The following is a 16,208-nucleotide window of genomic DNA, read 5'->3' on the forward strand; positions in this document are numbered from 1 at the left end:
TTGCGTTGGATTCATCGAGAAGCAAAAAAGCGAGCCGTGTTGTGCAGCGTACATCCACACAGAGGGACGTCGAGAAGAAATTCAAGCTTGCATAGTACCTCCTAGTGGAGTGCCGAAACAGCATCCCACCCCGACGGCACAGCCGACAGTCAGAATATCTGTGTAACCATAAGGGTTCTACTGACACAGAAAACAGAAGAGTAGGGGGGAAAAAAGGGGGGATTTGTGGTTGATGGAGTGAAAGTGGTGGGATGAAAGATGGCGGGGAAAGACAGGGTGACGTGACAGTGGGGAGGCACAAGTGGATCAAGTGAATAAATAATGCTCAGTGAGGTAACAAAGAGGTGAGGAAACCATCGTAACACAGCAGGGGTGAGGATGCACCTGCATCATAAACAGCTGGAAAAGCCATAACTACATAACGCAGTATGGACAAAAGTGTTGGGACAGTGTTGTTTTTTGAGAGTTTGTCTGTGGTAGTTCATCCCAAAAGGGTTTGATGGCCTTCTCCCACACCAAACCCGCCTTAAAATGACCCGGCTCTTCTGCTCCCACATAATTGGATGCAAAAACTGTCCAAAAATGCCATAAAGCAGGGGTCTCAAACATGCGGCCCGCGGGCCAAATGTGGCCCGTAGGATGCTAGTTTAGGCCCCCTCCTTAATATGAAAGTTTAATGTTAGTGCGGCCCGTGCAAATTTGATATGGATGCTGTATGGTATCATGTACCCAGAACAAATTATTACGTTTGATTAATGTTCATGTTAAAGGTTAAATAACTGTTAATAGTTATCCTCCCTATCCGTGTGGAAGTGGTAAGTTTTTGGCTTTTAAAATTTAAAGGAAATAACTTGGAGGCTACCGTTTAGGTCGCTAGATCTCTAGTTTGCGAGTTAGCATGTGTCACAAGACCCTGCAGTTGCGCAATATGTTGTAAATAAAAAGAGTATAAATGTGACTATAGTCGTGTTTTGTCATGTCTACAGGGCTCTAATAATGCTTTGTTCATTTTAATCTGAAAAAAATAATTTGTCTACCCACCAACTGTATGTGGTTTCTTAAGTTTTTATTATTTGGTGTTTTATTATTATTATTATTATTATTATTATTATTATATTTATTTATTACTGATTGACTGATTTTCTTTATTCTTGATTTGTTTATTTATTTTTCATCTTATTTTGTCTAGAAAAATAAGATAATCAAGATACTTGAGAACAGTGGAATGTTTTATCAGAGCTTTTCTTGTAGAAAATTGGAACCAAAGCAAAGTTTATTCATTTTTCTGTTTTTAATAAATGCGTTTTTTTTTTTTTTTTTTTTGGAAAACCTGATGCGGCCCAGCCTCGCCCGAACCCGAGCTCCAGTGGCCCCCAAGTAAATTGAGTTTGAGACCCCTGCCATAAAGAGATAAAGAATTGTGTGTCCCAAGACTTTTATCAAAATGTATAAACAGGGAATGACAATGATGCATCATTGTGGAAGCTAGCAGGCATGCTGGGCACTGGTTACCAAGGTAACATTACCTGTCAATCAATGGGATTCTCACCCTTTAATTATGCATTCAATTTAAATGATATAATGTTATTTAGGGTGGCTCACACTGAATCCTGAATAGCTCCGGTGCAGATTGAAATCCCTTTTGTAGGCTCACATTAGCTCTGGTTGCAGAGGCTGTACACAACAGAAATAATCCATTTGGGGTCGTTTTTTGGGGGGGGGGGGTGCCGCAGATGCCGTAGCACTCTATGGATAAGTTAACAGGGATAATGCGAGCCAAATAGGAAGTCAGATGTCAAAAATGTAAACATGACATCATTACAATACAATCTGCTTTTGCCAGCGTGGTTTCCGCAGCAGAACCGGAGCTTGCCGCAGTTCCTACTGGAGTTAATCTGGACTGGATCAGGACCAGAGCGGCACCGTAATCAGTGTGAACCAAACATAAAGGTCCCCTGTTGCACAAAAGTGACTTTATAATGATTTTCAAGCAGTTTATGAACATCAAAAATGAGACTTATTTGTGCTACAACTTTGTAAAAAATAAAAATAAAAAAAGGCTTCACTACACATCTTAAAAAATAAAGCCAGCAAATAGACTAATCAGCATGATTGCAGTTAGCACTATACCTCATACAGCTATGCTAGTATTGCTAACATTTGTGGCTTTATGACCCCAAAATCATAATAATTATAATAATAAGTTATCAATTCAGACGCCTGACTTGCCTCCTATGGGGGCACCGAAACAAGTGGCCACTCCCACAGCACACGCACACACCAACAGGTCCTGGTTATGGGTGCCGTTCTAGGGTTAAAAGTCAGCAGGGACGGGGGGTTGGGGGTTGGTGGGGCAGTAAGGATGAATGAGAGGAGGTGGGAGTAAAGAAAGAACACAGAGGCGGGGGGGGCAAGGGATATGGGAGGTCAACATTATTACACATGCCAGACATGACAACACTATTAATAATGACAGACACAAACACAGACGAGGTGCAAGGGTGGCTGGGTGATGGGGGCGGGGGGGTGCCAAAACAAAGGCAGGGGGTACGAGCAGGGTGGGATAGACAATTGGGAGAGGAAAACACGTTTCCCATTTCTTGTTTGACTTTTTGAACTTCATGTTGGCAAATCATTTGAGTTCTGAGGGTCCAATCGGAGATTGTCATGCGGGATACATTGTGGTCATCTACGTCCATACATTCTTTGTTTTAAAAAAAGAATGGAAAATGTGTTGTTGTGACAAAATACAACATTGAAGATAAGGAGGGGGGGAAATAAAAGCACACATCATGTTAGTCAGTGTGTTGCCTGCAGCTTCGGCTTACCTCATAGACGCCAGAGAAGATGGACATGAAGCGACTGAGGACTGCGGCGCAGATACTGGCGATGTGAACGAATGGACCCTAGGCGATGTGCATGACAGACACACACACACACACACACACACAGAAACACTGACAATGGCATGTAAAACAGGGAGTGTAAAGTGGGTCGTTTTGCTATCGAAACACATCAATCAGGGTATAATTGCCAGGTGAAACAGGCTCCTCGCTACTAAAACTAATGCTCTCCTTGGAGGACTTGAATAATCAGCAAGGGGAGGCAGGGCAGGACAACAAGACAGCACATGATTTATGATCCCCTTAATGTTGCAGAAAGAACAGGAATGAAAGTACGAGGATGAAAAACTTGCTCCCAAAAAAATATTGTTCAATATTTAATTTAAAAAAACAATAAACCACAAATTAATTTTGTTTATTTTTTAAATAATAATTGTATTATTTAAAATAATATTAACTATAAATTTCAATGTTATTAAAATGCTATAATTACATTTTGTTTAGAAAAACATAAAAATAAATAAAAATAAAGTATAAAAATATACTATCATTACTGGTATATTGTAGTATCATAGATATTGTTTAATACTTAAAAGATAATTATATATATATATATATATATATATATATATATTGTATATATACAATCTACAAAGAAGTAATAAATATTAAAATATTTTAACTTTTTGTTATATTCAAAATATTAACTTTTTAACTTTAGCAACGTATCCACGACGGTGGTAAAAAATTCTAAATGAAAAACTCGAGTACCTCTTTGCCCACCGGCATCCCACTGCCTAAACCCGCTGTCAGTCCAATGACCTTCGCCACAAATGCCTTCAAGGTCAGATACTCCTTCAGGACCACCCCTCTCAGGATGGTTTTAAGCTCAGGAATACCGGAACCTGGGGGCAAGGCAAGAGTGAATGTAAACATCTGTAAGATGGTGAAGAGAGGCCGACGGGTGATAGGGGTAAAAAAAGGGCTTACCGATGGCCTGCGGGGAAACCAGGTGGCAGAAGAGCGAAGCGAACATGACAAGGATCATGGGATAGCTAATCCAGGCCAGGTACTGCAGCGCCACGTTGCCCTTCAGCTCCCCATGTATCCACTTGTAGGCTACGGCAAGGAGAAGTCTGTCAGTCAAACAGGAGAGATAGTGCCATGGAAGCCGGCGATGAATCACAGCAGCAACAGAACCAATGTTGTAATAGCGAGAAGGAGCCAACTGCAGTATTAATACAACTGATGAGTTTATAGTAAAAAATGATATCACAATAACACTTGAGACTTTCTCACCAATAGCAGAGTAGCCACATTTTAAAGTGCATGTAGAGGTAAGTAAATGTACTGACACTTAAAATTAAGCTACTGCCTTTGGAATGAAGTTAATGCAAAAAAAAAAAAACCTACATCAGGAGGTTTCCTACAGCCACTGCTAATATTTTTAATTTAACAGCCATGCGGTTATTTGTTTTTATAGAACCCAGCAGTTAATCATGGTTGATAGAGATCTACCTTGTAGGCTCTTGGCGCTGGCGTAGTCCATACTCCAGCTGACCAGCGCCATGGTCAGGCCCAGGAGAACCAGGAAGATCCAGTCCTCGCCCATCTTGGTCACAATGTACCGCCTCACACGAGCCAAACAATCTGGAGCAGAAATGAATGATTCAGTTTATCAGAGGAGTTAATTAGTGACACTCAGTTATTGTAACAGTTGCTGCCCGTGATAATGAGAACGATGTTAATGAGGATGAAGAGGTGCAAGACTTCATTAGTAACCACATACTGTACCAGAATGACATGTATGCATAAATGCTCCTTGTTTAACAGACTTTCTTAGCATAAAACTACAATAATACATACAGTACAAACTAGGGAAGAACATGTAATATGTAAATATAGTTTTTCGTGTTAGCTGCTACAATAACAATATCGCTGTAGCTTGGTTAATATACACGTAAGTTATGTAAATAGTACACTGTTGGCATTTTTGTGGTTTTGTTTTATTAGTTAGGGCAAAATAGGTAGATCCCATTCTGAGCTAGCTTATACCAACTCGTTTTCTCTTATTAGGATGCACAGAAATGGGAAAGAAAAATCAAGTGATCAATGCCAACAGATGATTTCCCCTGATTGCATGAATCAGCAACTTCACACATATCATGAAAAAAAAGTCTTACAGTTCACTTACACACATACACAGTGCACATAAAGCGGGATAATAATAAACATATATCATAAAAAAATTAAATAATAAGTATTACACATCACTTACACACATACACAGTACACATATAGCGCGATAATAAATATATATCATGAAAAAAAATTAAATAATAAGTCTTACAGATCACTTACACACATACACAGTCCACATATAGCAGGATAATAATAAACATATATCATAAAAAAATTAAATAATAAGTATTACACATCACTTACACACGTACCCAGTACACATAATGGAATAATAATAAATATATATAATGAAAAAAATTTAAGTAAGTCTTACAGATCACTTACACACATACACAGTACACATATAGCGCGATAATAAATATATATCATGAAAAAAAATTCAATAATAAGTCTCACAGATCACTTACACACATACACAGTACACATATAGCGCGATAATAAATATATATCATGAAAAAAACATTTAATAATAAGTCTTACAGATCACTTACACACATACACAGTACACATATAGCGCGATAATAAATATATATCATGAAAAAAAATTAAATAATAAGTCTCACAGATCACTTACACACATACACAGTACACATATAGCGGGATAATAATAATAAATGTAGCAACTTCTGATCATTCATTCATTCATTTTCTACCATAATGTCAATTTCAGACTTAAAATAATGTACAAATGTATATTACGCTCACATGTAATATAACATAATATTTAAAAAATATTAGTACTGCGAAATTTAATTTACACAAAGCTAGAAGTTGTGACATTTTAGCAACATACCTTGACATTTGGAGTAGGGGTGTGGCTTGTTGGTGGATGATGCGTGACTGTGATGTGACTCTAAGGAGACGGGATGATGATGATGATGTTGATGTTGATGCCGCCGCCCGGCCCCTTTGCGTGCCGCCGTGGCATTGTTCTCCCCTGCCTGTCTGCGCCATTGTCTCTCTCTCAGCAAACGGGCCGCCTCCCGTCGGGCGAAGTTTCCCAGTTGTTCCCTGTACTCTCCGTACAGCTGTGGGCAAAATACATCGAAGAGACAGATTGACACAGTCAGTGCTGCGGTTATGCAGCTGCTGCCATCTTGTGGAGTACACAAAAACAAGGGGATGTTGCCTACAGCCACAGCTGTTAATGTATTTGCTTTGGTAAACCGCTCATCAGGAGACTGTGGTTAATTGAAAAAGCCATTATTATGTTAACTAATTAGCTAGGTTGACAGATTCATAGATGCCTTAAAGCAATGGTTATAGAGCCTGGTAAGGATAATGACGCAGGATATATGTGTGTGTGTGTGTGTGTGTGTGTGTAAGTGATATACACACACACACACACACACACACACTCACCAACCTGAATACCCTGGCAGACAGAAATAGACAAAACGGGCATCGAGAACGGAAAAACCCCCTCCCCGAGAGCAGGCCGGCTCTGGACGCAAGCCACACGAGGAGATCCTGGAAGAGAACATTCCACATCTTCCCCTTCTGACTACTTTACACCTACAAACCCAAGTCACATGTGCATGCACACACACACATGCACACACACAACATGACACCTTGGGATGTGGTCCTGATGGGTTAAGAGCACAGAAGCTGTGAAGTACAGCACATCCAGGCGCAAGCGCTAGGATTTTTTTTTTTTTTTTTTTTGCAACCCAAACCCGGCAAATTGCATGCATCTCACATGCATACACAGCAAGACATTAGCTTACGCAGCTTTGGTCTCATGTTCACACGGGAAAGGAGGGTTGGAACACTGAAACTAAGCATGAATCTGAAGTTAAGATGCACTACAGTTTGCTCAGTATTAGCAGATCCTACTGGGATCACATCGTTTTGTGTGTCTGTACCTTTAATGCAAATGAGCTGTGTTGTCCCGCACTTGTCTCAGATAGTGTGCGTGTCTCCAAGAAGCGTTATATTCCACTTTTACATATACACTGTAACTGTGCACTTGTCATATGTAACAGATGCCATATACTAAACCCTCATTAATCACGACTATTTGCTTCCAGACCGAAACCGTGATAAGTGAATTTCCGCTAAGTACGATTCCAATTCGTCGATTATGAACAAAATATAACAAATAAGTTTGATAAGATTAAATCTTAAAGAAACATTTGATGATTACTTGAATAACTTTAGCAGTGAAGCTCGTTCTAACACAAAATGTAGTCGGCAAAATCAAAACACACTAAAATATTCGATCTAGGGTAACTGTGGCAATGCTAATTCATGCTCTTCTTATAAGTAAAATTATTTTAGAGGTAAAAATATGACATACTATGGCTTTAACCTTTATCCTGACAGATTAAAAAAAACATCTGTCAAAAGATTATTTTTACAAATATTCCTACAGTATATATAACAGTTTTTATTTAATAGGTTATTATATATTAAATGTATAATTAAGTATATATTCATGTAAAATTAATTTGCACAATGATTAATCTATATTTAAACCCTAATCTTTATTAAGGCCTGTCAAGTTTTATATATGGAACATTTTGCAGCATCTTTCAGTGTTCTGGGGAAGTAAAAATACATAAAAGTTATAAATAATACAGAACACATATCGGAAATATTCTTCAATCCAAATTCTCTGCAGCAAAATCCACATTTTCTTTGTTTGTGTATATTTCCGCACATACAGTATAGCTAATTACTGTAGGCAATTTATAGTCTCACTCCCATCCAACCCATTAAAATTGAATGTCTTTGTTTAAAAAGATTCATAAGAAGAATAAGATCAGGATAACACTGCATGTTTTGCTTCTAAAAGCCTCAGAGGAATACAATTAAGAAGGAAAATACACCAGAGCCTTTTTTCTCCTCAAGATCTTTACCTCATCATTTGACTCCACCATGACTCGGCAGCGTCTCGGGTCCCTGTTCTGTATCTCGTCCCGTCCCTTGTTCTGTCACCTGCCCTACAACTACAGACAAGCCTGCGGTAGCTGTGCTACACATTAACGCCACAGCTCTAATCCATCAACATCAGCTCCCAGACACCGGGCACCTGGTGCCATCAAAGCCACCCGCCCGCTAACAAGGAAAACCTGTGCACTGTTCACAGAAGCAGACGTGTTAGCGTGACCTCTCACCTCAAGCTCAACAAGAGTCAAGCAGGCAGGCTACGCTGATGCAAAATGTCCTATTACCTCTCATTGGCGTAATGCTGCCAGGGGATGCGTTCCCCAAACTAGCCAACCTCATTTGTTTACAATTATTATATTGCTGTAGCGTTTTTGTATCATTATTGTTACTGTTGTAGTGTTACCTTGATTCGTTTAAAGTATGGTGCCCTAGCGATCATACAACTATGATCACACATACAACAAAGCACCAATAGGTCGCTCTAATACACCACAAGGACGCAGAACACAATGCGTCTTAATATGCTGTTAGAAAAACATGCAAAATTGCACTTAAAAGGGGGCATATTATGCTAATTTCGAGCATGTTGTATTGAGTTGTGGACTCCTACAGAGCAGCTACACACAATAACCCGCACAGAAAGCTTTCTAGAGCTTCCAGATTCTGCACCTCTTTCTTCAGTGTTTCCATATACTTAACCCAAATGGTCTCCACGAGGTACGCCCACTCCGCTGTGATTGGTCATATTCCCAAGTATTCAAGAGGACATCCGGATACATCGGTACGTGGTTATTGAGTACAGGCAATCTGCACCCCATCCAAAACTTATTTCAGGCCTCACTTCCAAATGCGTAAACCTCATTATCTGACAAAGCACCAATAGGTCGCTCTAATACACCACAAAGACGCAGAACACAATGCGTCTTAATATACTGTTAAAAAAACATGCAAAATTGCACTTCAAAGGGGCATATTATGCTAATTTGGAGCATGTTGTATTGAGTTCTGAACTCCTATAGAGCAGCTACACACAATAACCCGCACAGAAAGCTTTCTAGAGCCTCCAGATTCTGCACCTCTTTCTTCAGTGTTTCCATATACTTAACCCAAATGGTCTCCACGAGGTACGCCCACTCCGCTGTGATTGGTCATATTCCCAAGTATTCAAGAGGACATCCGGATACATCGGTACGCGGTTATTGAGTACAGGCAATCTGCAGCCCATCCAAAACTTATTTCAGGCCTCACTTCCAAATGTGTAAATCTCATTATCTGACAAAGCACCAATAGGTCGCTCTAATACACCACAAAGACGCAGAACACAATGTGTCTTAATATACTGTTAAAAAAACATGCAAAATTGCACTTAAAAGGGGCATATTATGCTAATTTGGAGCATGTTGTATTGAGTTGTGGACTCCTATAGAGCAGCTACACACAATAACCTGCACAGAAAGCTTTCTAGAGCCTCCAGATTCTGCACCTCTTTCTTCAGTGTTTCCATATACTTCCTGCTTCAAACCCAAATGGTCTCCTCGAGGTACGCCCATTCCGCTGTGATTGGTCACATTCCCAAGTATTCAAGAGGACATCCGGATACGTCGGTACGCGGTTATTGAGTACAGGCAATCTGCAGCCCATAAAAGGCCATCCAAAACTTCTTTCAGGCCTCACTTCCAAATGCGCAAACCTCATTATCTGACAAAGCACCAATAGGTCGCTCTAATACACCACAAAGACGCAGAACACAATGCGTCTTAATATACTGTCAAAAAAACATGCAAAATTGCACTTCAAAGGGGCATATTATGCTAATTTGGAGCACGTTGTATTGAGTTCTGAACTCCTATAGAGCAGCTACACACAATAACCCGCACAGAAAGCTTTCTAGAGCCTCCAGATTCTGCACCTCTTTCTTCAGTGTTTCCATATACTTAACCCAAATGGTCTCCACGAGGTACGCCCACTCCGCTGTGATTGGTCATATTCCCAAGTATTCAAGAGGACATCCGGATACATCGGTACGTGGTTATTGAGTACAGGCAATCTGCACCCCATCCAAAACTTATTTCAGGCCTCACTTCCAAATGCGTAAACCTCATTATCTGACAAAGCACCAATAGGTCGCTCTAATACACCACAAAGACGCAGAACACAATGCGTCTTAATATACTGTTAAAAAAACATGCAAAATTGCACTTAAAAAGGGGCATATTATGCTAATTTGGAGCACGTTGTATTGAGTTGTGGACTCCTATAGAGCAGCTACACACAATAACCCGCACAGAAAGCTTTCTAGAGCCTCCAGATTCTGCACCTCTTTCTTCAGTGTTTCCATATACTTAACCCAAATGGTCTCCACGAGGTACGCCCACTCCGCTGTGATTGGTCATATTCCCAAGTATTCAAGAGGACATCCGGATACATCGGTACGCGGTTATTGAGTACAGGCAATCTGCAGCCCATCCAAAACTTATTTCAGGCCTCACTTCCAAATGCGTAAATCTCATTATCTGACAAAGCACCAATAGGTCGCTCTAATACACCACAAAGACGCAGAACACAATGCGTCTTAATATACTGTTAAAAAAACATGCAAAATTGCACTTAAAAGGGGCATATTATGCTAATTTGGAGCATGTTGTATTGAGTTGTGGACTCCTATAGAGCAGCTACACACAATGACCTGCACAGAAAGCTTTCTAGAGCCTCCAGATTCTGCACCTCTTTCTTCAGTGTTTCCATATACTTCCTGCTTCAAACCCAAATGGTCTCCTCGAGGTACGCCCATTCCGCTGTGATTGGTCACATTCCCAAGTATTCAAGAGGACATCCGGATACGTCGGTACGCGGTTATTGAGTACAGGCAATCTGCAGCCCATAAAAGGCCATCCAAAACTTCTTTCAGGCCTCACTTCCAAATGCGCAAACCTCATTATCTGACAAAGCACCAATAGGTCGCTCTAATACACCACAAAGACGCAGAACACAATGCGTCTTAATATACTGTCAAAAAAACATGCAAAATTGCACTTCAAAAGGGGCATATTATGCTAATTTGGAGCACGTTGTATTGAGTTCTGAACTCCTATAGAGCAGCTACACACAATAACCCGCACAGAAAGCTTTCTAGAGCATCCAGATTCTGCACCTCTCTCTTCAGTGTTTCCATATACGTAAACTTCATTATCCGACACTTTGGCATCATTTAACATGAAAATACAACATATACATGCATATATTATAGATACCTCTTAACTTCTTATAATTTTGAAATTATTCTAATAATGTCATTAAGTAAAATTGATGTCAATATAGAAATAAAAATTAAAATAAAATAAAGCAAAATATAAAATAAAATAAATTAAAATAAAAAAATTTAATCAGCGTAGTAGCTGAAGATGCTGCTCATGTATTATTTAAAAATGTCATCGATATTTCTTTACTTTGGAAAAAAAATAATTACGCAATACTGTAATACTCTCACAAACGATGTTAAAAGTAGTGACTACCCAGTAAAGTGAATGGAAGTCGGTGAACAAATACTAAATGTGAGAAAAGTCATTGAAAGCTACATTTATATCTTTCCTGTCAACCTCGTATTTACATTTGCGTGGTCATGTGACCTTGGGTGTCACTTACAGAGCGCCTCAAGGTGACCTTTTCCACCACTTTCACACGCTTGCCCATGCAGAATACGCACACACATTTTTCTCTAATGGTCCGCTTATTCGCTCTGTGCCCTCTTACTCCACGTAATAATCTCTGTACTGTATGGAGGGCATGAAAGTGGTCAGCTCTCGGCTTATTAATTCTCACTTTTTGAAGCGCTTCGCACTGTAAGAAGTGTGCGATCCTGCAGGGGAATGCAAAAGCTGCTCATGTTTAATCACTGCTTGCTGAGCTGTCAGGGGCTTTGAATCTCTTCACGTTTGGGGGACAAACTGTAAGTGAACCAGGTGTCTTTCTCTCTCACACACACACACACACACACACACAAAGCCAGGCTGACTAGTGGTGACTAATAGATGCAGGGCTTGAAGATCAGCGTGACCTTCAGAGTTAATTCAAAGCCGCCTTATGAGAGTCTATGCTGCATATTCATACATTGTTTTATGTTTATGCACACGACGCGGAGGTTAAGTGTGTGTTTGCTGAGGCCTTACAACAATATAACCTTGTCCCATAGCACAAGGTTAATGATCAAATCTGACCCGCTCACTGACAGATAGATCAGGAGATTACCCCCAACCGCCCCACACACACACACACACACACACACGCACACACACACATTCCAACCAGTACCCACATTGCCTACACTAATTAACAACACAATAACAATGCCAGACACTGCTCAAGCTGTCATGTTGTAATTAAAAAGTGTGTCTGCTAGGCAAAAAATATAGTTGAAAATATAGTTTTTTTGTGTACAAGACAACAAGGAGTATAATGACCATAATGATACTACTATTACACATAATTATAAAATGCATTTGATTAGTTTAAGAAAATCGTTCATTTCTATAAATCAGGGGTGTCCAAACTTTTTCCAGCAAAAAAAACATGCTGACAAATAAAAAGGATGCAAAGGCCACTGTAATATTTTGTAAAGCAAGTTAGATATAGTTCATATATTCTCATATTTTTTTATGTATTTTGTATATTTTTCCCTCTTATTGCAGGTTTATTCTTGTAAAATTGTCACTTTTTTCAATTAATATTTTGACTTTATTATCATCAAATTAGACCTGTTTCACTATTTCAACTTCTTGTAAATTTTGTCATAATTATTGCTATATTCCCATATTTTGATTTTTTTGTCAGAACATTATAACTTTTCCCGCAACTTAAACTTATTAACTTATTTGTAGTCTTGTTTGTTGAGTGTTATGTAATTTTTAAAAAATCATTTTTTTCTTTAATATTTCAGAACTGTGCTATTAAAATGACAGTATTTTTTTATTCATTCATTTTCTACCGCTTTTCGTCACAAGGGTGGCGGGGGTGCTGGAGCCTATCCCAGCTGCCTTCGGGCGTAAGGCAGGGTACACCCTAGACTAGTCGCCAGCCAATCACAGGGCACATATAGACAAACAACCATTCACACTCACATTCATACCTATGGACAATTTGGAGTCGCCAATTAACCTAGCATGTTTTTGGAATGTGGGAGGAAACCGGAGTACCCGGAGAAAACCCACGCATGCACGGGGAGAACATGCAAACTCCACAGAGAGATGCCCGAACTTGGACTTGGACACTCCTGCTTCTTTATCACAGGTCAGTACCACAAAAGTGCACTGCATCATACGGAGATTTAATATTTTGCTTTAAATTACCCCAAAATTACAATAATTATTATATCACTATGATGCAGAACAATGATAATCATAGCGTAACATCAAATAAAAATATAGCATTATCACCTTTCAAAAGGCAGAATTTCTGACACCTAATGATGGCCATACTGCATAAGTCCAAGTCCTTACCAGAAACTGATCTATGTTCAGAACCGTTTCAAAAGTGTTGATCTGCTGCCGCATCTTTCCCTCCGTTCCTCTAGAGCTGCTGCTACCTTTCTTGACGGTCTCTAACATTGTGTAAAATAACCTCCCCTGATATCACAGCCTTATATCTCTTCTTGGCATGGACGATGGACGGGTATGAGACCACGAGACCCCTGTTACCTGCCTGCACACACCGTAGACACCGATGATTGCCAGGTAGGGTCAGCCCAACACACAGACTCTGAGGTTAATACGGACACTTGAAGCTTGAAAAGTGTCAGCAGCTCTTAATTCAGAGTCCCGCTTGGCTCGTTCCATGCAGCCAGAACATCATGAAAATAATACTTGCTGATTGAGGAGAGACACGCTGACATTGAGGGAACGAGGGTGGTTAATAATGTACAGTAATAGCGGTGCACGGTTCTAGCAACGTCACATTCATACCTATGGACAATTTGGAGTCGCTAATTAACCTAGCATGTTTTTGGAAAGTGGAGTACCCGGAGAAAACCCACCCACGCACGCACGGGGAGAACATACAGACTCCACCCAGAGCGGAGAATCGAACACAGAACTTCCCGCCAGATCTCCCGACAGTGTGGCCAACATGCGAACCACCGTGCGGCACTAACGGTGCCATCGAAAGAAGAACACTAAATTTGTCACACAGCAACTTAACACTCAAAAGTCTTTTAGCCTTGCTTTAGCTCTGAATGAATGTTATTTTATTGTATTTTAATGCATCTTTTACTCTATTTTTATTCAACTCTATTTTTATTTCTTTTTCTCTACTGTAAAGCGTCTTTGAGTACTCTGAAAAGCGCTATACAAATAAAATGTATTAATCATTCATTCATTCATTTTCTACCGCTTTTTCCTCATGAGGGTCGCAGGGGTGCTGGAGCCTATCCCAGCTGTGTTCGGGCGAGAGGCGGGGTACACCCTGGACTGGTCGCCAGCCAATCACAGGGCACATATAGACAAACAACCATTCACACTCACATTCATACCTATGGACAATTTGGAGTCACCAATTAACCTAGCATGTTTTTGGAATGTGGGAGAAAACCGGAGTACCCGGAGAAAACCCATGCATGCACGGGGAGAACATGCAAACTCCACACAGAGATGGCCGAAAGTGGAATTGAACCCTGGTCTCCTAGCTGTGAGGTCTGCGCGCTAACCACTGCGCCAAAATGTATTATTATTATTATCAAAAGGTGAACCTAAAAAATATACAAACATGTATCAATATGAGTTTAAATGGAAGAGGGGGGGGGGGATTCCCAGAATAGTGAAACTCTGCAAATTCTATGCATCCTCATGACGCGAATGATCTTTTGCGAGTGTTAAGGCGATGTGTGACATTCATTTTTTTTTCACCTTCCTCCCTCTCTCTCACTCTTCCGGCCAAAGCGCTCCCATGCGCCCCCGCCATCCATGCGGGCTGCACCCCCCCCCCCCCCCCCCCTCCCCTGAGGTGAAACCTTACTCGTGGGGTAAATTTAGCAGCGGCGTGACCCAATGTTCACTGACACACTTCTCCACACCTCTCTCTCTCTCTCTCTCCTCTCGGCCTGTTTGTCTCCCTGACAAGCGCTCATCCCTCCCTGGAGGTCCTCGGTGCTGAGAGATGCAGCGTGTTAGCCTTTCGTCCAAAACAATGACGAGTTATTTGACGTGCTGACGGCGCAGCTCGTCGTTTAATTACGACTCCTCATTCGCTCCCCGGGCTTGGTGGGGGAGTTTGCTGGCGTATCACGTCAAGTTTTAATGGCTTAATCGCCCGCATGGCAGTCGCGCTGCTGTGAGACATTTGGCAGGTGAACATTATCCCTTTGCGAGCATGTAACATTTGAGACTTACGCGATCTATTTCCCCGCTGATGACAGCCTCCTCGTCCCCTTGAACAACCCTTGTTTTTGTATGACGGATAGAAAGGAGGCAGCTTTGTTTCAATGGAGGTCAAGGGTCACACTGGGCTATGTAACTCGTGACTTGTTCACACAACTTGACAGCACCATTGGGGGTTCATCTGCTGAATCAATTATCATTTTTTTTCCAGCAATATTGTTCTCCAAAAACGTGGCAAACTTGGCAAAAATATGCCGTGAAAACACTTCACATGCATTTTTAATCTGTACTTTTTACTACTATCTACCGATGAGTGCAGACTGGGATTTAAGAAATAAAGTAATTGAGTAATGAAGTGGAAATATATATAAAATCTATATGACTTATACAATTTGTTATAGTAAATTATATATATAAATTCATATTATAAATTATAATAAAATTATAATCCATTTATTATAATAAATACATTTATTAATATTTATATTCATATATAAAATAAAAATATAAATACATTAAAAAGCTGGCATATACTGGAAAAATAATTTAGGAATTTAGGGGAAAAATCGACTTAAATGTATCTGTGATATTGTAAAATAAAAAACATTTAAAAGCTGCCATATACTGGAAAAATAATTTAGGAATTTAGGGAAAATAATCGACTTAAATGTATCTGTGATATTGTAAAATAAAAAACATTTAAAAGCTGCCATATGTGCTGGAAAAAGATGCTAAATGCGCAGGAAAATTATTTATTGTGTTGGGAAAATATGAAAAAAGGAATATGAAATAGCTACATGTGCAAAAAAAGATTACGAAAAAGATTTTAAAAATCTATGATGCTGTTGATTTATTTATTATTAATAAAATGTTGATCGGTACAGCGGTATAGAAAATGGATGGT

General features: G+C 39.9%; 1 protein-coding gene across 2 annotated transcripts in view; it reads right to left on the reverse strand.

Moving 5' to 3' along the window:
* Positions 1 to 16,208, reverse strand: part of LOC131105637 (chloride channel protein 1) — a 29,808-nt gene that overhangs the window by 9,948 nt on the left and 3,652 nt on the right. Inside the window, exons 1-7 of one of the 2 annotated variants that reach the window (XM_058053988.2) lie at positions 7,910 to 8,056; positions 5,839 to 6,073; positions 4,362 to 4,493; positions 3,834 to 3,962; positions 3,615 to 3,748; positions 2,829 to 2,906; positions 2,230 to 2,308 (exon numbers count right to left, since the gene is read on the reverse strand). In XM_058053988.2, the coding sequence (XP_057909971.2) occupies positions 2,230 to 2,308; positions 2,829 to 2,906; positions 3,615 to 3,748; positions 3,834 to 3,962; positions 4,362 to 4,493; positions 5,839 to 6,073; positions 7,910 to 7,930 (808 nt within the window). In that variant the 5' untranslated portion in view covers positions 7,931 to 8,056. Of the gene's footprint in view, positions 1 to 2,229; positions 2,309 to 2,828; positions 2,907 to 3,614; positions 3,749 to 3,833; positions 3,963 to 4,361; positions 4,494 to 5,838; positions 6,074 to 7,909; positions 8,057 to 16,208 lie in introns of those variants that run through there. The other variant, XM_078790851.1, reaches the window with a different exon arrangement.

Source organism: Doryrhamphus excisus, linkage group LG5 (genome assembly GCF_037039965.1).
Source record: "Doryrhamphus excisus strain RoL-2023G ecotype Guam linkage group LG5, RoL_Dexc_Guam_v1.1, whole genome shotgun sequence".
Classification (NCBI taxonomy): domain Eukaryota; kingdom Metazoa; phylum Chordata; class Actinopteri; order Syngnathiformes; family Syngnathidae; genus Doryrhamphus; species Doryrhamphus excisus.